The sequence below is a fragment of the Quercus lobata genome, chromosome 3, assembly GCF_001633185.2.
Source record: "Quercus lobata isolate SW786 chromosome 3, ValleyOak3.0 Primary Assembly, whole genome shotgun sequence".
Classification (NCBI taxonomy): domain Eukaryota; kingdom Viridiplantae; phylum Streptophyta; class Magnoliopsida; order Fagales; family Fagaceae; genus Quercus; species Quercus lobata.
The window spans coordinates 73,844,532-73,868,795 of NC_044906.1; the positions used below are offsets into that span (position 1 = coordinate 73,844,532).

The following is a 24,264-nucleotide window of genomic DNA, read 5'->3' on the forward strand; positions in this document are numbered from 1 at the left end:
CTTTGTTTCTTGCTTCACATGTTGTTATGAATATGTTTGTAACTTGTACAACTTTGATATACGCACAGGGAGGTAATTTTGCAAGTAGAACCAAGAAGAATGTTGCTGAAGCAAGGCCCCAAACCACAACTCAACCTACATCCCAACCTACATATCAACCTTTTGCTAAAACCTCTAGATTTCAGCGTTCATCCTCAAAACCAGCTAAAAAAGCTTCAACTCCACAAGCTGCCTCCAGGACCTATTGGTACTCTTCATCTAGCCAACCAAACTTTCATGCACTTAGAGAGACAGGATTCTAGACCATCATCATCCTAGGCATTGCAGCTTTATTTATATAATTTCTATTTTTCCTGTACCATACATTAACTTGACTGTGATTATGATTACCATACATCATTCAAGGATTTAAAAAATCCACCTGGAGACCATTTCAATTTATGGGATTTAATAGGAGGCCAAACTCAAATACACAAATATGAATCCTTCAAAAATTTAACCAAATCATTCACTCAATAAAACACAGAGTTTAACCAAACCAACCAACCATACTTTTTCTTCTTTCTCTATGAATTGATAAGAAAGAAATAGGTGAAATCATCAATTCGTAATCTACCACAAATTTCTGTAATTTCAACAAAAAAAATTAACCCTAAGATTCGAGATCATACCTGTGGTTTAACTTGAGATAAAATCTTCAAGATCCTTCACTTGGATTTTGATCAGAATGACAATTGAACTTTATGATGGGAATTTCACGTGTTGATCTTGATGTTGTGGACCAAAATTGAAGAGAAAGGGTGTTCATTCTAGGGCAAGTTTGTTTCTCTAAGGTTGGTGTTTTGATTCAATTTCTATTGTGTTTTTCAGTTAAATGGTGTTAGAGTAACGTTAAGGCCACAGGTGAGCAACATCCTGTTAACGGATCGGACCACAGGTGGGTAAAGTGCCATTTTTTAAATCACAGGTGAATAAAATGTTTTTCGAGCAAACCATATGTGGACAAAGTATAATTTCCCATTTATTTTATTTATTATTTATTTTGAACTCTAACGTCATATGGTGTTTGAAACAAATTCTTTTGTCCATGGATGTTTGTGTCCATTAAGTGCCAAATAATGTAATTGTGTATCCCATCTAGTAGCAAAGTCTCTGATGTGGTAGATCCTAATTGAAACTGAGGAAAAATAGAAAGAGACAAGTGAAGAGGATCAAGGGAAAATGGAAGAAACAAGTGAGGAAGACAGTAGTGGCAATCGACCTTGTTCTTTGGGACTTCATGACAATTTTTTCTTTAAAAATTCAAATAATTAGAGATGAGAAAGGCATTTGAGAATTTACAAATCCCCTCTTGGTAAAAGCCCTACTTTAAAATTTACATATATAATACATGTATAAGCTGCGGCAATAAATGTTAAGACTACAACTAGTGCCACCCTTCGCCTTTCCATAACCTAAACAGACTAAGATAGATTAAGAAAAATTACATTAGCAGCAGCATTTGCCTATCTACAACCGAAGAATAGTTCTAAGTGTATCACAAAGATTTTGAATGGTCTGTTGCTCCTGTGTTGCTTGCAACTCCTGGAGTGGCATATCTTCATAACACCTGCAAAAAATGAATAACGGGAGAAAAAAAAAATCAAGCAACATACCTCAACAAGAAAGTATACATTTAAGTAAGGTCAATCATGTTTACAGACAACAAAACCCATAATTAGACAAGTAAAGAAGCCCAACATTTTGTGGTATGCTAAAGCCTGTGCCAAATTCAATTGGGTAGAACTTGAAGTGAGTCTCTGATACACGCTTGGAGGAAGGGGCATCTGCAACACAACAAACAGATAAGAAACCCATATCATCAAATGGCATATCAGCGCATGCGCAGGTGCACAAAGAGACTAGGTGTGACCTCATTTTGTCCTCTTCGACCCTTTTTCAACTGTCCATCACCAGTAAAGAGCTCCTGCAATGCCTCAACATCTACAGTTCCACTGTTACCAAGCACATTGTCTGACAAGAGAGCAATGGGGGATATATCAGTTGCCCTCAAGAATGGAATTGGTACTGTATTACCTGCTGCATATATGGACCAAAGCTGCAAATGACATTGACATTGAAACCTAGGTTAGCAGGGCCCCATAATCAGCCACAGCAATAAGCAATTTCAGAGGCCCCTAAGAAGAGTGAAAAATATCAAAATGGGCAACAAGTCAAACAAAAGATCAGAATCCAATCACATGAAAAGTAAGTTATTTGACAAACAGATAATACAAAAAATAAAAGACAAGCAAGCCATCCTGAATCTCAAGTCAATAAATCCTAAGCTACCCATGCTCTACATTTCTATGTGCAAATAATCCAAATCTAATGTTCACAACTGAATGTCTAAAACTTTAAAAAAGGTTCCCACCCTGACTGACCTTTTAATTGCTTACTTCTGAAGCAGTATGCAGTATACAAGTACAATTCATTTATCATTTGGTGAATATAGAATTCCGTATGAAATTACCTTATCCTGCAATGCAAAAGCTTTGCGGCTAACAGTATCATTCTTCAATGTGCTACTGTTTATACCACTGCCACCCCCAACTTCCACATGAGTAACACCCGTTGTCTTGAGGTTCTGTTCAGTAGAGCTAGAAACGGAGTCAGAAGATGCCCGTATGGTCTGTGTAACAGAATTTGATTCTCCAACCAATGTGTTGTTTGCATCAACACCTCTTATATTCTCCACCCTGAGACATTATCATAATAAAATTGGTGCACCCTCGAAGTTTCAAAAACAAACTTTTTAAATTGAAAATGAAAATCACAGTTTTAAGTACTACACAAGCACTTATCAAAAAAAAAAAAAGTACTACACAAGCAGAGAATTAAAATCAAAGTATGACAGATTAAGTAGAGATACATATTAAGAGCATTTGCATAACCAAATAAACTATAAACTAATCACATTTTAGGAAATCTGCAAAAATCCTGGTCTACAGCCATATATACTGTAAAATATATGTATCTGTCTTTAGCAAATTGAAATCAACTTTGACAAAATTTGCAAAATCACTGCCTGCAATCATATATACTAAAAAATAACCATTTATGTAATTGACTGAAAATCAACTTTAAAAAAGGCAGGGATGACAAAGCAAGATATAGGTGCCTAAATAAAAATCAGATATAAATAATGAGGGGAGTACTGGGATGAAGCTGATTTGCCTCCCATGCCACTAGCAGAAAGGTTTTCAACATGTTCAAGAGCAGGTGAGTGTTCTTTAGCACTGGAAATTAGCGTCTGAGTGGCCGTTGTATCTACCTCATCTTCCCCATGAACTATTACAGTGCCAAAATTACCTGTCATACATGGAATTCACATACGTTAGAAGACATAGTGCTCAGGTAAGAACAGTATTGTCCAGCAATATTTTATAACCTGCTGGCTCTTAAATATGCATGGAAAATTGAGAAACCCTAAAAAGATTTCCTCTCTTAAAAACAAATGACTTATTTGCCTTCTATAACTTGTATTAAGTTATCTCTGTACAAACAGTTAAAAGATCTTAAAGTGATCTCTAAAATGTAAATTACAGCTATAATGATCAACTAACAAACAACTGAGATAAGATGACATGACCATGGCCGCTTTGACCAGATACTGTGGGAATAAATCTTACAAGATAGGCCAAGAGTCTTGTAGCTCAACTAGTTAGCACCTCCTGATCTTTCCAAATGAGACATCCAGGGTTCAAAACCCCCCTTCCCAATTAACAAATTACCAAAAAAAAATTCATACAAGATAGATAGTTATAATGGGATGCCAGACAAGTCAATTAAGGAATTGAGAGAAGGTATGATTTTGGATAGGATAGAATGGCAAAAAAAAATTCATGCGGCCGACCCTGATTAGCCTGTTGATGATCCATAACCAACCCCAAAGTTTTGGAAGTAAGGCTTGGTTGTTGTTGCTATATCTTTGATCTTTTTAGGGTTTTTTCCCTTATAAAAAGAAGACAGGACAACATCACTAGTGACATTACCGTCCTACCACATGCTAGCAATTACTTGTAATCAATGCCTTACACAAGCAAGTTAAAGCATATGATCCAAACATGGGGAATCTCTTGATTTTCTACTGGTATCAAAAAATAAGTTGAAGAGGTAAGGCCTTTTTTGCAATGGCAATTGCCTTCCACCAATAGGTCGCAAGTTCGAGTCTAGGAATTAGCTTCTTCAAAAAAATTGGGCATACAGTTGTCTACCATGACCTCTCCTAGACCCCGTAAAAGTGGGAATTTCATGCGTTTGTTACGACCTTAATTTATCAAAAAATAAGTGGAAATATTCTCAAATGTGTGTGAGTTCATATCATGAGTTTAAATTATAAATTAGATTCACATTTATAATTTACTCACAAATGGTTAGATTCAAGTTGATGATGATGTTGATTAACATGAATAGTCAACTGAATAAAAAATCAGCCAATTTTTTTTTTTTTTTTTTGATAGGTAAAAATCAGCCAATTTTTTTTAGGGTTTTACTAACAAATGCCCTTAGGGCATATGTTAGTAAACCATTTTAGGAAATTTTTATGAAAAAAAAAAAAGAGAAGAAGCAAATTAACTTTTTTTGACAGCTTTTTCAATTTCACATAAAAAGTTTCCTAAAATAGATGATTAATGTGTGCCCTAAGGGCATATGTTAACCGAACTCTTCTTTATATAGGACAATGAGAAGACACTGGATGAGTTAAAGGTTTTATGCCAGCATAGTCTTTTTGAGTGGTCTCATTGTTGGGGTTTTACTGATTATTCTTCTCTCTCTAAGCTTATGTTTTCCCTTAGATTAGTTTCCTGATTACCCTCTTTTTTTGCTGTTTGTTTTATCTTTTCTTGTTGTTCATCATCATGAAAAACTTGTACTCTTCCTTTTTTACTCATTAATAATAGTTCTCTGATTACCTATAAAAAAAAAAAAAGACTACTTCATGTATAAAAAACACAAGGAAGCCTTAAGAATTACAAGCGGAAATCAGCCACTTAATAATTTCTGAAGATATTGTGACAGAACTTAGCTTCATTGCTTGAATCATAGCCTAACGTCAAGCTAGAATGTGCTCAATGACATAAAATGTAAGACATGCATACCTTCTCCATCTTGTTCTGTACCATCCAATATGTGCTGTTTCGTCACAGAGCTAGGTACAGGTACTTCATTTGCAACTTGAAGCCCAATATTGTAAGGCCTTGATGGAACAGTACCTCCATAATCATCATTCTCATTTGAAGCTTCCAGTGGCTGTTTCAAATTCAAAACGGTAAAACTAAGACTAAAAAAATTTCTTGTAAAAGGAGACACCTCAGGAGGGGGTGGAACAGGAGAAAGAGAGGGGTGGTTGAATTGGGGGAGAGACTAAAATCGAGAAATGTCAACATACATCATCTCCAGGCAAAGTTGGAGCGAGATTTTGTGCTTGAAGAGCCATGGAAGCCCTAAATTCCTTCGCTGTTTTAATCTTTGAGAACATTGCAGAGGGTCCACTTTTGTATTTCTCAATGAATTTGTGCTATAAATAGAGAAAACATAGGTCAAATCAGAATGAACACATGCGAACTTAACAAAATATGCATACAATTTCTTAATCATCCATGCTTAATGGCAAAAGAAATGTATAAGATTCCTTAGCTCTATGGAACATTAGCCTATACATACTGCTTTTCTTTTCTTTTTTGATAAGTAAAGAAAATTTTATTCAAAGATATAATAATGAACCAGTTTCTAGCCTATACATAATGCTAGTAATGCTAGATCAGTGTTTCTCATGGTCATTAATAGATTACACCATATAGCCTACACTGATCCAGTTTCAGTGTAAATTTGTAAAATTCTTCTACACAACTGAGGCATTATATCATTAATAACCAAGCCATAAGTTATATATCATAACCAAGCAAGATACATGTGCATAACAAAACAGAAACAATTTTAAATAATATCTGGATCACTTCCTCAGCATAGACAATAATATGAGGAAATACTTGGAGCTCTTCTATTATATTAAACATGCAAGGCCTTAAAGAAAGGAGTACATTTAACACAAAACTTTGTAGGACCAAAATTTCTCTAAAATTTGATTTTTTTTAATCATACAAATAGACATGTTACTTAACGTACTTTCAACATCTCAGATGCAGTAGGGCGTAGACGAGGTTCTTTCGTTAGGCACTTCGCAACAAAATCATGGAACACAAGAGACCTGCCAAAGGAGATAACATGTTTATCATGGTTTAAGTAAGAAATGTCATAACAAACAGCAGAAATATTTGGGCATGTATGCAATGAAAGTTAAAAGAACCACCATGAATTCAGAAAGTTCTGCTTGCTAGAGCTTGAAGTAGAACATAAAACCATTGTGAGCTTATATTGCTTCAGCCAGTGACAGCAATATAAATTACAAAACTTAAATCATCAAGAATTATTATAGGATTACAACTTTGTAGATTTAACTGTTACCTTTACAAATAATTGCTTAGGAAAGCTACTGATCATGATTCAGGTTGGGTTTGGGTTAGTAGTGAGATTGCAGACCAAAGGCTCCACACTTCACAACCCAATCCACTGCTTCCATTGTTCAATTGCAAAATTAGATCTCTCTCTCTCTCTCTCTCTCTCTCTCTCTCTCTCGTCAAAGTTTTTTGTACTTTTTAATTAAATGTGTTAGAATTATGATTAAGTGATTAAATTCACCATTTCCTAATAGCTTAAACTTTTGGGACAATCAGTAATTTAACATGGCATCAGAGAAGAAGATCTTGAGTTTGATCCCTAACTTAACTTTACCTCCCATTTAAAATGTTAAATTCCCACTTATTGGGCCCCCACTTATTAAGGGGAAGTTTAGTCCCATAAGTGGGGGGGAGTGTTAGAATTCTGGTTAAGTGATTAAATTCACCATTTCCTAATAGCTTAAGCTTTTAGGACAATCGGTAATTTAATAAAATAAAAATTGCACGTTAACTTTATAAAGAAAAGATGCTCTAGTTCTTTTCTTTGGTCAAGTGTACCATTATATGAGGAAAGAATTAGCACTGCATGTAGAGAGGTAAGGTACAAATTGGACATATGAGAGAAATCACTAAAACAAATAATAATTCCAATGACAGTCCAGACAGTTGCTTTGGGAAGTTATGATTCTTATGAACTATGAGCACTTAAGATATTTCTAAAAAAGATAGCCTGGAGATGGCCTACATGAACTCTTCTCTATGTTGCTGCAGGAGAGGTAGACCATTGCCTCTCTCTCACCCACTGCTTCCTGATCTTTATAACATTACTGGAACAAACACAACTCAACCTGTAGATACCTAACCACTCAACTCAGCCAACATTTAAAATAGAAAGAGTATAGGTTAAGAATGCATTCTCTTAAGACTTGAGATCTATTATAAACAATGTGTAAGTTTGTCCCACTACTTCTGAATACAAACTAGTAATTTTCACTTGGCAAACTTGGCAAAAAGCAGTCATAGAACCCTTATTGCCGTAAGAATCATGAAAATTTTATTTTGCATCTCAGTTTGAAATGGCACAACGTCTAATGAAGTAGAATAAATTCAAAGTCTTACCAAAAATTCACCATCGTAAGTTGACACTATTATGGGACATCCTACAAAGGAGAGCAGGAGACTCATTTTGGGATAAGGGATTAGGTACGTTACTGATGTAGCCGGAAGATTAATTTTTTACTATTTTACAAATTCGTCTATTCAAGATTTACTTTATGAGGAATTTTTTACTATTTTATAAATTCGTCTATTCAAGATTTACTTTATGAGGCCCACATGTGAAATCCAATTGAAGTAAAAAATCGTGTGGCTTTAGAGGTCTAGATGTATGTGTCCTAAGGTTGAAAACAATTTTTAATTTAGATTTTTGTTTAACAAGTTTTGGTAAATTTTGTATTCAAGGGCAAAACTGTAATTTCTGTAACCCTTTTTTATTAAAAATAAATAATGTACTTTATTGAAGAGGAAAAACACTCTACACAGGGAGTATACTAGACCATAAAAGTCAAAAAATAAATTACAATAATCAAATAAAATCTAAAATAGAAGAGAAGGAAAAGGAACTCAAAGATGGCAGCCAGTGAAATAAGGACATAAAAAAATAATAATAAATAATAAATAAATAAAAAACAATTTCAGTTCAAGGATGGTCCTTTCACAGTCCTCAAAACTTCTAGCATTACGTTCCTACCATAAACACCACAATAAGCAATGAGGAACTGCTTCCCAAATTCTTCTGTTATGGTGACACCCAAACCAGCCTTGCCAAGAAGATAACAGATCTGAAATTCTTAGTGGCATAACCCACTGAACACCAAATAAATTGAAGGGTATTTTTTGTAACCTTTGCGATGTGAATTAAGGGTATTTTATTTTTAGTAGTATACCTGAGTCCAAAATTTTCTAAGTATCTTAGGATTTATTTTCTTCGAGTCTAAGTTAGTCATTTATTTTTATTTTTTTAATAAGTAAGAAGAGAATATTATTAATAAAAGAATAGCAAGAGAAACACAAAGAGTTCACGGTAGTGAACAAAGGAAAAGAAAGGAACAAAAAGACTGAAAAACAGACGCAGCCCCTAATCTATTCTAATAGATGAAAGAAAATCCAAAAGGGTAGAACAATCCGAGAAACCCCAACATCAAGACCAATCAAAGAGGGTCCACTCGCAAAACTCTAATAATTGAACCACAGTTTTCTCCTCATCCTCAAAAGACCACCGATTCCGTTCACTCCAAATAGTCCACATTAAGCAGCCTAGAACCAAATCTCAAATATTAGAGCTATGCTTCCCAAGCTAATGATACCAACAAAATAATAAGTCCACAACTGAACCTAGCATGACCCAATCGATCCCAAACAACCGAAGCATGTATATCCACAAAGAATGAGCTATCGGACAAAAAAGTAACATATGATCCACAGATTCTGCATTGCAACAGCACAAACAACAACGATTCGCCAAAGGGCGACCACGAAGTATAAGATTATCCTAAATTAGTCATTTATTAGTTAGTACTTTCTTAGGTTTTAGGTTATTAGTCAAACTAGGAGTCCTAATACTACTAGTACTAGTGCTAAAAAGAATATTTATGCTCAATGTACTCAAAAGAATAAATAGGGTGGATTAATAAAAATATAATGTTTTGAGCATTAAGGTATTTTGACCTTTTGTGTTTTTTTTCTCCCGTTCTCCTCTTTTCTTCTTCTCTTTCTTGTGCTACTATTCACAGGTATTGTTCATACTGCCCTAAACACCATATATTTCTTTTTTCCCTTCTTCCTTACAACCCAAAATCAAGACCTTCCTCTTTTTATTAAGACCCTACAAATTCCCCAATTTATCCTACATACCAACAGATTCAATACAAAAACAGCTTATATAACGTGTAAATACAAATGAGCATATAAAGCAATTTGACGGGAAGGAGAGACCAAAAGGTGATCATAAAAGGATCATAAAATTATCATACAAGTGCCTACCAAATTTAAAGGAAATTATAGACATAAGTGATGCCAGACTGTATCAAATGGAGGATAAGGGGAAATTGAACAAAAGGATGAACTCAGCACTTAGGGAATTGTCTGAAATCAGCACCTAGTAGAGAAAACTTAGGAATCAACACCCAACAAATGGAAATTTTCCAATTCAAAATTTTATTCATCACAATCTAACTTACATGTTAGCACTGACAATAACTGTTAATAGAATATGTAGATGTAATGGACTAAAAAAACAAACCATTTTTCTTTATCCTCAAGCATTGGAGCTGGCTCCCTGGATATCATGAATAACACCTATCAACAGAAAATAAATAAGTCATATATTTCCTCATCACTGCATAACACTGGATATCATGAATAAAACCTATCAACAGAAAATAAATAAGTCATATATTTCCTCATCACTGCATAACACTGGATATCATGAATAAAACCTATCATCAGAAAATAAATAATTCATATATTCCCTCATCACTGCATAACACCAAATAGATGTCACAGGTTCACTTATTATGCAGCATGTATCAGCAAGCAAGGTAGAAAACAACATTATTCTAAACTGTAATGACCATAATACTGACATTAAGTGATTAAAGGAGCTACGTAAGGTGAAAAACACATAGAATTTGTTTTCAGTGGTCTAAATTGTATACCAGTTTTGGGTGCGATCATAACAATACTAATGCACTAGATCCCATCAAAAAAGGTATACCAATTTATGAATCAATTCTATCGCTGCACTATAAAGTAACAAACAATAATACCATGATCCTTCATTTTTCCTTGGACATCATACTTTTTTTTTTTTTTTTTTGACAAAAGAATAATTTATTAGAAAGAAAAAATGCTCAAATGCAAGCGCCTTAAAGAATTACAAGCAGACACTCATATGGTCCAAAATATCAACAATAGAACCACAAGACACCCCCCAATTGAAGTACAATATTCAAACAAAGATCTTAAAAAAAATATTCTTCATATCTTGCATAGATTGCTCTTCATTCTCAAAAATCCAGCGATTCCTATCTCCCAATGGTCCTCAAAATGCAATCTGGTGTAGCTTTCCACACAACCCTATTACAATGACATCCAAACACCCCTCTACAAATCATCAACAAATCAGTGACTTGGCCTAGCATTATCCACAGTACTCCATAAACCATAAATGCAAAAGACCACATCTCCTTAGCAATGGTGTAGTGCAACAAGTCATCAACTGTTTCACTTTGAATGCTCTGGGGTCTCCCTTTGGCAAATTGGTGTTGTATGTGCTGCTGTAATGAGGAATCTATGGATCATCTTCTCCTACACTGTCCTGTAGCTCACTCTTTGTGGGTGCAAATGTTACAAGTTTTCGGGATTCAATGGGTCATGCCAGGATCTGTGGAGAGTTTGGTGTCTTGATGGAGTTATTGGCTGGGGAAATTTTCTTCGGACATATGGAATATGGTTCCTGGCTGTTTGATGTGGGTTGTTTGGATGGAAAGAAATCGGCACTCTTTTGAGGTTAAAGAGAAATCGCTTGTTCAGTTACAAGCTCTATGCCAAAGTACCCTTTTTGATTGGTCCATGTGCTAGGGTTCTACAAATTGTTCTTCTATTATTGAGTTTCTTACTTCCCTTAAAATTGTCCCTTAAGTTGCTTTTTCTATCTTTATTGTTTTTGTTGCTGTTTCTTGTGTTCACTGTCATGAACACCTTGTATCTGCTTTATTCATTGTTTCTTCATGATTGATACGATTCTTATTACTTATCAAAAAAAAAATGTTTGGAGTAAAGAAAATCCATCAATTCTTTCACATTAAAGAAAATCCATCAATTCTTTCATCACTTCTAGCTCCCAATCACGAAAATCCATAAGGAATCTAAGATTCCAATAGCTGCTTCTACCATCCTCTCCAAACGTAATCAATGAATGCACAAATGCATCCTTCTCCACTGCAAGTATAAGTCTTGAAACAAGACCTGCAAAGACTGATCACCACACCACATCATGCCAAAACCTGATTCTCCTGCCATTCCCCACCCTAATAGAGACAAAATCAGAAAATCTAAACCAACCAGCCTCAAATGCCTTTTCGTATGCTACCACATGCTACAACCATGAGGTCTCCTCACTTTAGATACTCTTCAAAAAATTATATAAAACTTATTATTCAAGTACATAATAAAGATGATATAAAAACTCATTCAGCCATATGTAAAAGGATCCAGTTGCTTCTTTCTGTCGAATCCAGTTTTGTTTCCTTTCTTTGAGTAAAAATAACTATATTCAAAATAGGACAAAGATCAAACACTCTTTTTTTTATAGGGAATAGAAGTTTTATTGAATAAAAAAGTACGCCGTGTTCACAATGATGAACACACTCTACTTGAAACAATTACAAACAAATCAATAAGAAATGGTAACAGATTGTAGGAAATCTTAAATAGAAATACATTGAGTAAAACCCTAAAAATGAGACCACTCAAACAAAGTCCCAACTAGCATAGACTTCAACAAATCTAAGGGTCTCTCAATATCTTCAAAAGTAAGTGTGTACATTCCCACCGAATTAACCACATTAGACACGCTAGTACCATATTCCAAACATTTGAAAATTTTTGATAAATATTAAATCAGTTTTTAATCTTCGGTATGAGAGTTATAAAACTTCTTTTGTGCAGTAGCAGAACTGTAAGCATCTGCCAAGTCCACAATTTTCCTTTCAGTATATGTCAAAGTATCAGACCTTGATTTAGTTTCCCTCTTTTATTTTTGGCTCTTCCTTTGTATACTTTTTGTGTACTAGGGGATACACCCTTTTTGCTCTTTGATAAAGAAACTACTTAGTACTTATCAAAAAAGTATATTTCAGAGTCTCGCTCCAGTTAAGCTAGGTCTAGGGTTTTCAAGAAGCTCTCAAGAGTCTTATTGGTGTTTCATTGAGTTCATTAGATTGTTTGTAATTGTTTCAAGTACAATTTGTTCACCATCATGACCAAGATGTACTTTTATTCAATAAAACTTCCAATTACCTATCAAAAAAAAAAAGGTTCATTAGACGGTTTCTAAAAAGTGCAACTATTAGTCCTATTAGTGTTGAAAGATGAAATATTTCTTTTTTCATAATGGAAAGAGAAAATACATACACTTTATAACAGATTGCAGAAGCTAATTTCAAAGCAGTTTGTGGACAAGACGCAGAACTTGTAGAATAACTAGGCAGCCTTAGATCATACCCATGCAAACATAGTACACATCAAAATATTGGAAGGCCTTTTTAACCTAAGAAAAAGACTAGCAACATTCCTCAATATAAGTTTTGGGGGACTATCTCCCAGTTGCATTCATTTTCCAAGACATCCTACACTATTGAAAGCATTGAATGCATATAAGCATAGCACAAGACATCATCATGTAACAACCACGTTCCAAGGAGACCAATGCACAAACATGGATTGATGTGTGACAAATGAAAATATAAATTACAGTATAAATTATAAATCAAAATTGCGGCACTAACCCTCATTGGATGTACTGCTGATCTAGGAGGAAGTCCCTGAAAAAAAGAGGAATTTTTTTTATATAAGTGAAAAATAGAGCAAAAGGGATTAATGACTATGAGATCGACCAATGTCCCCCTGAACTCTCTCTCTCTCTCTCTGTATGTGTGTGCGAAGCTTCTAACCACAGAACATGCTAATCTGAGTTCAAGCCGGTCCTCCTTTGCTCCACCCACTACCAGTGGTCCTTGCCAATAATTCATCTATTGAACCTGTCTCTCCTCTCTCTCTCTCTCTCTCTCTCTCTCTCTCTCTCTCACAAATTGAAATTTCACAGGTCAGGTCTCTTCAATGTGCTTGCTCCATTGTTGCTGTTGTATTAAAACACCACTTCTCATATTGGCAATCTGAGGTCAACTAGGGGGTTTGCATTGGTTGATTTTGGTTCTGCTGATGGGGGATTTGGGTATGTAGACGGTGGGTTTGCTGGGGAATTTCTTTGTATTTATGGGTAGTAGATATGTAAACCATACGTGTATAACTGTGTAGATCTATAAACCATAATTTTTAGAGAGAGAAAGAAGGGGAAGGATTGAAGAAGAAACCCCAGAGGAGAGAGACAAGATGTGATTAATTTTTTTCACTAAGGGTATATCTAGTACAAAGGAATATATATATATATATATATATATATATTTCGTTAACATTTGTGAAGTTAACAGAAATTGGTAACAGCAAGGGGCTATTTGCCTATTTCCAATAGTTCCAGGGGGGCATTGGTCAATTTTTTTAGTTTAGGAGGAATTAACCCCCAACATCTTTTTTTGAGCTTTCTTGATTCTTTTTTAAAAAAAATCCACTTGCAAGCAGCTTATAACTAAAACTTTAAAAAGATGGCTGAGCTTTCATATTTTTCCAGTAATTGTAGAACAAAATTATGCACTTGGAAGATATACCTCTGCCATTTCAATTGCAGTCACGCCAAGAGCCCATACATCCACCTGAAAAGAGGAATATTTAATTGTACCATGAAGTTAAGAGCTACAAAAAAAATAAATTAGAGCAATCATAATTAAACAAACAGTAATGTCTCCAAACAGTTACACCAAAAATGTTACCAAACACCTGAACTGAATAAGAGTGTAATGTTCCAGCTGCTATGATGAATCAAACAACTTTGCTTGCATGCTTTCTCTTTTCAAATAAGTGAAGGACCTTCACTTCCAATTAATATAGTTATCATCCCAAATTTTTAGATTCTTTTTTCAGCTAGTCATTATCAATACAATTCCTTCAACATTAGCAACATGATAAAATGTGATATCAGTTAAATTACCGACTGTCCCAAAAGCTTAAGCGTGACAATCGGTAATTTAACATGGTATCAAAGTGGGAGGTCTTGAGTTCAACCCGTCTCTTACACTCTACCTCTCATTTAAATTCTCACGTGTTAGGCCTCACCTATTAAAAGGTAGTTTCGGCCCACACGTGAGGGGGAGTGTTAGAAGTACATGGTTAAATGATTATATTCACCATATACCAACATCAATACAATTCCTTTCAACGTTATCAATACAATTCCGTAATTATAGCTAGACAGTGTTTAGATGACAGATTGAAGGATGGGACTCCTGGGGTGTTGTGCATGTTAGGCATTGAAAAAGCTTATGCCCATGTCAATAGGACTTCCTTCTATATATGCTGGGAAGGTGCAGCTCTGGAGAGAAAGGAAGGTCATAGATTGCCTCTTGGCTTTCCACTGTCCGCTTTTCTATGGTGGTGAATGGCAGTCCTAGTGGTTTCATTGCCAGGATTCACAGTTTGAGGCAGAGGGATCCTCTTTCCCCATTTTTATTTGTCCTTGCCATGGAAGCCTTAGGTAGGTTGCTGGCCAACTCGAATGATGGGGATGGGAGCTGTTTATCAGGGTTTTCTCTAAATACGGCAAGTAATGCATCTCTGAAGAGAGAATGGAAAATTATTCATTGCTTCATCAGAAAGTCCAAGGAACTTTAATAAATTTTTACCTTCCTTTTCAGGTGTTCTAATGTTTTGTTAAAGAATGAGTAATCCAATGATGTAGAAGGCACCCTAGTGGGCAAAAAAACAAGAAAAGAAGCCCAAAAGAAAATTAAATCTACCAAGACCAAGAATATGGTACCTTTTCATTATAGCGACTTTCTTGAATAACTTCTGGAGCCATCCAATGTGGAGTGCCAATGAACTGAGAAAGATAGTGAAAATATTTCCAATCATCAAGTACAGACAGAAAAATGCAAAGGAAAAATAGAATAATATTAACAGCAGAATAAGCATTAAGATAGATGAAAATCAATAATCCTAAAATGGAACAAAGCCGGATCAATAATTAGATACCTTGAACAAAAGGCAGCCAATTGGAAATCAGATTACATATTAATAAATTTTCTTTATAAATTCACCAAAACTGTTGCCAATGAGCTATAGCTCAACTGGCACTTCCTTCTCCCATAATATAATTGTTTGGAGGGTGAGGTAATAAGTTCAAGACCCACTAGGTGTATGTGTAACTTACTAATCAAATAAAATAAAAACTATTCACCAAAATTGTTCACCCCCTGGATAACACAACCAGTTGAGACCATGCTTCATGAATCAAAGGTCACTAGCTTGAATCACCCATTCCCCATCCCGGGAGCCAATTTTTTTTTTTTTAAGTAATATATTTATTGAAAGAGAGATTACTTCATGTTCACAATGTTGAACAGACAGTATCTTTAAAAATTACAAAGAATCAAACAGAAAATCGAAGTGAGTTTTGAGACTTTTTTTGTTATCATAAATAAGATTTTTTATTTCATGCTCAAAGAACAAAACAGCAATACAAACTCCCCTGCACACAAGTAGCGTACCAAAGAGTAAAGCTAACAAAAATTACATTAAGTCCAGAATTTTCTACAAGGACAAAAAAGAATGCCTACTCAAGGCAGCCATCCAATTATACAATTAGTCTCAAGAAAAACAGTTTCAGCTGTAGCAATGTACATTCAGTCCCCTCGAATGTTCACGTGTTTCTTTCTTGCCATATAGTCCACATAATACAAGCAGGAATAGCCTCCCACATACCTATGGTTCGGTGTCCACCAAAGTCCCCTTTCCAACAAGCCAGCAAGTCCACCACCCTCCATGGCATGACCCACTGAACTCCAAACATGCAAAACACTAGGGACCAAGGATTGTGCACATAAGCACAACCGAAGGAGTAGATGATCCATGGACTCCCCATTCATCTTACACATGTAACACCACTCAACAATAAATATCTGACACTTGCAACTATTATCCAAAGTTAGAATTTGCCCCCTAGTTGCTGTCCACAAGAAAAAGGCCACTCTCAAAGGGGCCTTGACACTCCAAATACTTCTCCAAGGAAAGCTCTGCACATTAGTAGGAGAAAGAACCCGATAATACAAACAGAGAGGACAGCTGTCTCGGTAGGGTCCAACGCATGCAATCTTCCTTACCCCTCACAATCTTCAAGGAATAAAGAAGACCCATAAAAGAATAAAGAGTCCCCACTTCCCAATCCTGAACAGACCTATTAGAAAAATCCCAATGCATTACACCATTTGTCCAGCCCAAATAATCAGCCACTAGCGCCTCCTTATTCCATGCTATACCATAAAGATCAGGAAAAGCCTCCTTAAGAATAGGATCCCCACACCATAAATCAAGCCAAAATCAAACACTGCCAACCTTGTATTGAACAAAAGAAGCAAATCCCTCCCACCCATTCCGATTATGCTTCCATAAATATACACCATAAGGCTCCCTTAACACCCCCAACGTCCACCCACCTAACCCAATTCCATATTTGGTAGCCACGACGGATCTCCATTGAGCATCACCTTCAACAACAAAGCATCAGAGCCACTTCCCCAACAATGCACCATTAAAGCGCCCTACACTTCAAACCCCAAAATACCATACTGAATCAGTTCACATATAGTCTCTTCTAATTCACTAGGTGGAACTTACACTCATCTCCTAAACCCCCTCATAGGAAATCCCTTCGAATCTTCTCAATCCTTTGAGCAACACTAACCGGAATAGGGAACAATGAGAGGAAATAAGTGAGTAAAGCTTTTTCCAACCAGCCAACTTCCTTTCCATCTTCTCTAAAATTGGATCCCATATAGCTTTGGACCTATAACTGGCCCCTAGCAGTAAGCCCAAACCGCCTACCTCAAAAAGTGAACACACCTTATCCCAAGCCACCAAAGAGTATTTGAACTCCTCTTCTGAGGCACCACACAAGATATGTCTTTGGAGCCTCTCTAGCCTATTTGCCTAAGACATGGGAACTGTAAATAAGGAGAGATAATATGTTGGTAAACTCAAAAGCGTACTCTTCAACAAAGTTAGCCTCCCTCCCTTTGACAGTATAATCTTTCAACCAATTAATCTCTGTTCCATCTTCTCTATTATAGAATTTTCCTACATCAGAATTCCACACAGAAAGTGCCTTAAAGGGAGCCCTATAGGAATTCCCAAGCAGGTCATAGGCAATCTCCCAATTTTACAACATAATATTTCCGCTAGATCAGCCATGTTACCCAAATCACCTATTGGAACCACTTCACTCTTACCCAAACTGACTTTCAGACCTGTAACAGCTTCAAAACAGGTCAACACCATTCTGATATAAAGAAGTTGGTCTTCATTTGCATCACAAAATAAGTTGGTATCTCCGTAAATAAAAGATGAGAGATACTTAACCCCCCAACTAGATCAGGCCCTACTCTGAATTCCCGAATTACCACCCCCCCCCTCCCCCAGGGCAACTTTCTTTAGCATCCGGCTCAACACCTCTATGACCAGAATAAATAATGGTGGTCATAATGGGTCCGCCAGCCTTAGCCCCTGAGAACTACAAAAAAAAACAGCAGGGGATCTGCCAACCAGAACTGACAAACAGACCATAGAAATACAAGCATGTATCTACCTCCTTCACTTATCACCAACCCCATTCTACTCAAAAGGTAAAGTAACGTGTCCCAATTCACAGTCATAAGTTTTTTTGATGTCCAGCTTACATATCACCCTTGGGAAACGACTCTTCACTCTATTATCCAAACATTCATTAGCAATAAGAACTGAGACTTCCAGAATCTGCTGATCAGCAACAAAGGCATTATCTGTTAGCCACACCTTGCCAGTAACTTACACACACTACTCACAACGCTGCTGGGCCAGAAATCTCTAATATTGGTGGTATTATTATTTTTGGGAATTAATAGAAACAAAGTATTTGGTGATTTTTCTATGATAATCTGCAAAAATGCCATAACATTTATTTCAACAACCCTCCAACAATGCTGGGGGAAAAAAAAATTGTTTACTTTAATGCCAGCTGCAGTTAGGAAGGAAATTGTTAACATAAAAAAAAATCTTTTCCACCCAGCCACACCTAAGACTGCAGAGGCTTTAAAAGCAGCATATTGTCAAGGTTATCCCTAAAGATTTCAGACATAATATTCCTTGGTTAGGCACTTTTATGGAGGAAAAATTATTGAAATTCCACCATCTCACTAAATATAAGACAATCTTTTGACTTTAATTTATAGCAGACAAGGGCCTTTGAAAGGAGGATGAACCTCTCCTTATAGCTGAGGTTCATAGAAGGGTGGGGTTTTGCTTAACAAAGGAAGTCTAAAAAGTTAAAAGTAAATTTGCAATGGGAAGAAAAGAAAAATTGCAAATAAGTTTCTTTCAGATCTGAAAAATCAAGAAATTCAAATTTGACCTGATTAGGTCATAAATAGATGATAATGTGACCTTGCAAGGAGTCCAGATAAATAGATGGAACTTTCTTTATATGGAGACTCTTCATATAAAATTTGTTTATTGAACCAGTCTGATGTCCCTAAAAAGTTGGTTCACAGTAATGGCATCTTGACAAAATTTATAAACTTTTGTGAATGCAACTTTGACATCACACCATTGATTATATATATATATATATATATATAGGTTATTTGATAATTCATTAATGATTGATATTATGTCAAAAGTAAAGTAGTTTTTTTAATTTCTAAGTAGATGTCACCCAACCCACTTTGTCACTATTTATTAAAATTTATTAAAATTTATTTAGTATATTTAACATTCTAATAAGATGGAAGCAACAGGTGATTTGAAGCATAAGTTAAAACATTCATTCCATTGCTCTTTACTTCAATAATTTGCTCTTCATATTTCACGACGTAAATTATGTTCTCTTGAGCTCTCTACTTTCCCTTGGTGAAATAGCAAGGTATTGAAAATTGATAACTCATGTTTATCATAGAACCATGAATACAAATTTATCTGAGACTCTTAATCAAGGGAAACCAAATCACCTAGGCATCACCAAGGAACCCCAAGTGAACTAGTGGTGACTTCTGACCTATAAAACATAAATTTAAATGTAGCATAACAGAAAGGAGAATATGGAGGTTAAAAAAAAAAACAATTGTGTGCAAACTACAGTATCTGCATTTAAGCAAACAAATATGGTACCGTGTTGCGCTTTGACATGGTCCTTGTAAGCTGGGCTGCAACTCCAAAATCACCTGCCCATGTTTCAAAATTTCCCAAATGGTGAATTATTGTGCTATTAAAAGGAAAAGCTATATTTCTTAACTTCTAAATTCAATGACCAAAATGGAAAAAGACAGCCCAATTTATAGGCATTGCATAGACTCAGTATCCAATCTATTTAAAGAAGGGGGGGGGGGGGGAGAAGACCCAAAAATAAATAAATTTCCCCATGAAATCCTTCTCAAACCCTCTTCATTGTCTATTCTTATCTATATGTTTTTTGTCACTTGTGTTACCAAAATTCCATTCAAATAAGAAAAATCAGCTTCATACAACATGAAGGAGATGAATTACTTTCAAAGGCATCCACTAGATTATACCATAACAAGACTTAAGTAAAATTCGAAAGTTTTACTGCAGATAGTTGTTCGGATGATGAATCCTCTGCTGCAGTCTGTCATATACAAAGTTATTGACAAACGCATGCTTAGGTGCTAAAAGAAGAAACAATTGTTATTAGAAGTTTAGAACAGTACTGAACATCGACCCAGACACAGAGCAAGTGACATAAATCATGGGTTCAACCTTCAGTTCAATGTTCGGACTCAAGTTTTGTAATTTCTTTCAAAGTACGACTAATAGCTAGAAGTTCGTATTGCTTTTGTAATTATTTTCAAAGTACAAATAATAGCTTGAAGCTCATATTGCAAGCAATAAGGATGCCTCTGTGGAAGACATTTTGTCTTTTGTAAGGGATAGCTACCATTGGGATGTTGTTTGTTTTCCCAGTCTAGGACTGGGAACAGGAATCGATTGTCTCCTTTATGAATTTGATTTATTCTGGGAAGATAAGACGAGATGGAGTGGATACGCTTTGCTGGGCTCCATCTTCACGATATGTTTTTAAAGTCAAATCCTATTATAAAGTGTTACACTTGACATCTCATCAGTCCTTTCCTTGGAAGATCCTGTGGAAGCCTAAAGTTCCAACAAATGTCAGCATTTCCCTCTAGACAATAGCTTTGGAGAAAATCCTAACTACCAAGAACTTCTGGATGCGGAATTAATTGTGATAGACTGGTGTTGCATGTGTAAGAGAGATAAGCAAACTATTGACCATCTACTTCTCATTTTCTTGCTAGAGAGCTTTGCACTCTGATATTTTTAATGTTTGGGATTTACTGGGTTATGTCGAAAGTGTTGTGAAGCTCTTAGCCAGTTAACAATTCAAGTTCAACAGTTATAGTAATGCTGAAATTTTGGAGTGATCTTCCGTTGTCTCATGCAGGGCATTTGACAGGAGATGAATAGGTGACACTTTTTTTTTATTTTTTTTATAAATAGCATATCTTATTGAAGAAAAGAATCAACGTATACAGGGAGTATTCTAGAGACCACCATCATCATATTTGTATAGCACAATGATTAATAAAATCTCAAAGAGGCGAAAAAGAAAAGGAACCCAACGATGGCAGCTAATCAAACAAGGAAGTCCAAAAAAACAACCGCGCATGGGTGGCACCCTTTAAAATTCATTGATGGATTTTACATGTTATCTGATTCCAACAACCTAAATTTAACTAGTTTGGTTTTACTTATCAAAAAAAAAAAAATTCATTGATGGATTTTTACTCCATACATACATACATACATAAATATATATAGTTGAGTTCAAGCTACACTTAATGTAACTTTAAACAGAGTACCACTCAATTTTTCTTTTTATATAAGTAATAATATTTTATTGAAAAATAAGATTACTTCATGCTCACAATGATGAGCACAAAGTAACACAAAAAATTAAAAAAAAAAAAAAATACAAGAAATCAAAGTGAGTCTCACAACTCAAATGGAATTACAATGTGTAAAATCCCATACGCAAGACCAATCAAACAACGTACGAATCAACAAGGAGTTGGTCGAGAGGTCTCTCAATATCCTCAAAAGTATTTCTATTCCATTCCTTCCACACTATCCACATCAAACATAATGGAGTAAGATTCCAAACATCCAAATAGTGCTTCCCAAACCAATTCCATCAACCAAATAATAGGTCATATATAACAAAACAAGTATCAACAACATTAAACAGAAATAAAAGGTTGGATTCATAAATCAACATAACAAGATGTTTTTTGGATATAAATAGACATGAAGTTGGCAATACCATATGAAGTCTACTCACCCAATTTGACATCACCTTGTTCCGTTAACAAAATATTTCCACCCTTAATATCTCTATGGACCTTGGAAATCGAGTGCAAATAAGCAAGACCCTACATATAAAATAAACATAATATTAAGTATAAAGCAGATAGAAGGCAAGGAAGCATTTATGTCACATAAAAAATGGCAAAAAGTAGTCCGACTTAAGTTTTATTGCACAAAAATTAGAAATTTTTTTATAAAATAGGCATAATATTTAAAATTGCTTATTGTCAATAATTTACAATTTCAAACCAACCAGTGTCAACTATACCTTCAATGCTTCCCTACAGATATATGCTATTTGATTCTCCTCCAAAGGCTCTTCAGTAACGTTCATCAAGTCAACAACACTTCCACCTCCACAGTATTCCATAACTATCTGCCAAGATATTAAAATAAGTAGTCCCAAACTTTAAACTTCTGATGCAATTCATTTCACAAGTACATAATCAAATTCTCTGTTTCCTACCCAAAGATACTCTTCTCCTTGGTAGCTCCCCAGGTAGCGCACAACATTTGGATGACTACACCGCTGCAACGTCTCAATCTCACCACAGATTTCATCATATCCCTCATCCTAAACATGGAAAATATTGTAATTCATTTTGAAAAGTTCAAAATTAAACCAAATGCAACACTAGAAACAAGAACAAGCAAGAAAAAACACACCCCTTCACTTAATGATATGACTTTGACGGCAACCAGCTCCAAAGTTCTTATATCCCTAGCTTTGTAAACAACCCCATATGACCCCTTCCCTGCCATAACCAAAAACCAACTTTGTTCAGCACAATAACATAATCGCACAAAGCTCACCTATATCAACTTTTTCTTGTAATACACAAATAACAATCTTATTGCACGACAAAGGGGAAAACAATGCATACGCGCGTATGTATAGCAACAACAACCAAGCTTTAGAACCAAAAATGCGGAGTTGGCTATGGATCCTCAACACACTAATTAGAGTCAACCACATGTATTCTTTACTTCTTTTTCACCATTTCATCCTATCCAAATTCATACTATATGCAGCCTCTTTTTTTTTTAAATGACGTGGAACCTCACCAAGGCAGAGGGCCCTTGGGATCCACCCCTAGGGAGAAAACCACGGATCATACTCTATTCCACCTCCATAAATGGCATGTCCTTTTTTCCTACTTTTAATCATGTCATTTTAAGTCTTATTCCACCTTTTTTCTTCATTCTCTCGACTTAAATCAACTCACTGTTCATCGCACAATAGCATTTGTATAGAATTCCTCCACGAAATACATTCTAAAGTTCAAAAAATCAACAAATTTCACAAAAGAATTGAAATGCACGCTGCCTAAACCAGTAGCGACCTCAAGCAAAAACAGATTTTTAACTCCAAAACGACACAAAATCAGTAGTGATCTCGAGCAAAAAAAACAGATTTTTAACTCCAAAACAACACAAAATGAACATGATTCTACAATCCAATCCAATGATTCACTAACTACGCATCAAAACAACACAATTGAATACCACAAACATCATATCCACTATGCAATTAAAGGATCAAAATTGAGCTCTTACCAAGCTCATTGAGCAATTCATACTTAGTAGAAGGATCTTCCCTTATAACAACACTCTCCGGAATCGAACTCGACGAAATGTTTCTCATCGCAAGGTTCCGCCGCTCCTCGCCGCCCTGCTCCGACGCCGACGCCACGCTTAGCTTCCTCTGCTTCACAAACTCTAATTCCCCAGCCGCTTGCATACTCGCCACCGCGCGTCCCATCGTCGAATCCCCCAAACCTTTTACACTCTTACCTCTCTCGCTCTTCTTCACCACAAAAGTCGAGTTTCTCTCTCCATCACCTTCATCTTCCTCTTCCTCATCCTCATCCTCATCATCAACATCGTCGCGACGACCCATCGCTCTCTTCGCGGACTCGTAATCAGAGGTCGGCGAGCTCCGAGGCTTCGAGGAAGAGTACGAGTAGTAATACGACGACGAAGAGGACCGGTCGTTAAGACTACGATCGGACTTCACGATCATTGTACCGAAATCTTCAGTCTTGCTAGACTCTCCATAGTCGTTGTCGTAGTCGATCGAAGCTCCGCCGCCGAAGTCTTTAGGGAGTCGCTTAAGGAGTGGAGGCAGAGACGAATCGTCGTCTTCGTCTTCATCTTCGTTTTCTTCGCTATCTTTGTACACCATTGTAGCGTAAAGGTCTTGCTTTTGTGGTTGCGGTTGTGATTTGCGGGAGTTTCGGTCGTGGTCGGAGTCGGAGTCGGAGTCGCCGCCGTGGATGACGACGGTGGAGTAAAGCGGCTCCGATTGGTGCCGGGTCGGGCGGGTCCCGCGGTAGGTAGAGCTCTGCTCCATTTTCTCTCTCTAGAGTGTAGAGTGAGAGCGTGTGTCAAAGTTTCGGAACTCGGATATCGGTTTCCAATGAAGGTCCGATTCATATCCAAG

General features: G+C 36.1%; 1 protein-coding gene across 1 annotated transcript; it reads right to left on the minus strand.

Annotated features, from left to right (window-relative positions):
* Positions 1-1,301: 1,301 nt before the first annotated feature.
* Positions 1,302-24,264, minus strand: LOC115979059 (serine/threonine-protein kinase dst1-like). Its single transcript, XM_031101015.1, has 18 exons — positions 23,379-24,264; positions 22,488-22,576; positions 22,288-22,395; positions 22,090-22,197; positions 21,796-21,886; positions 19,590-19,642; positions 15,211-15,273; positions 14,006-14,050; positions 13,070-13,105; positions 9,802-9,857; positions 6,169-6,250; positions 5,432-5,560; positions 5,142-5,292; positions 3,198-3,351; positions 2,513-2,738; positions 1,913-2,098; positions 1,741-1,826; positions 1,302-1,609 (listed from the first exon to the last, which is right to left on the minus strand). Exons 1-18 carry the CDS (start codon positions 24,172-24,174, stop codon positions 1,510-1,512), a joined length of 2,559 nt encoding a protein of 852 aa, XP_030956875.1. The 5' UTR covers positions 24,175-24,264; the 3' UTR covers positions 1,302-1,509.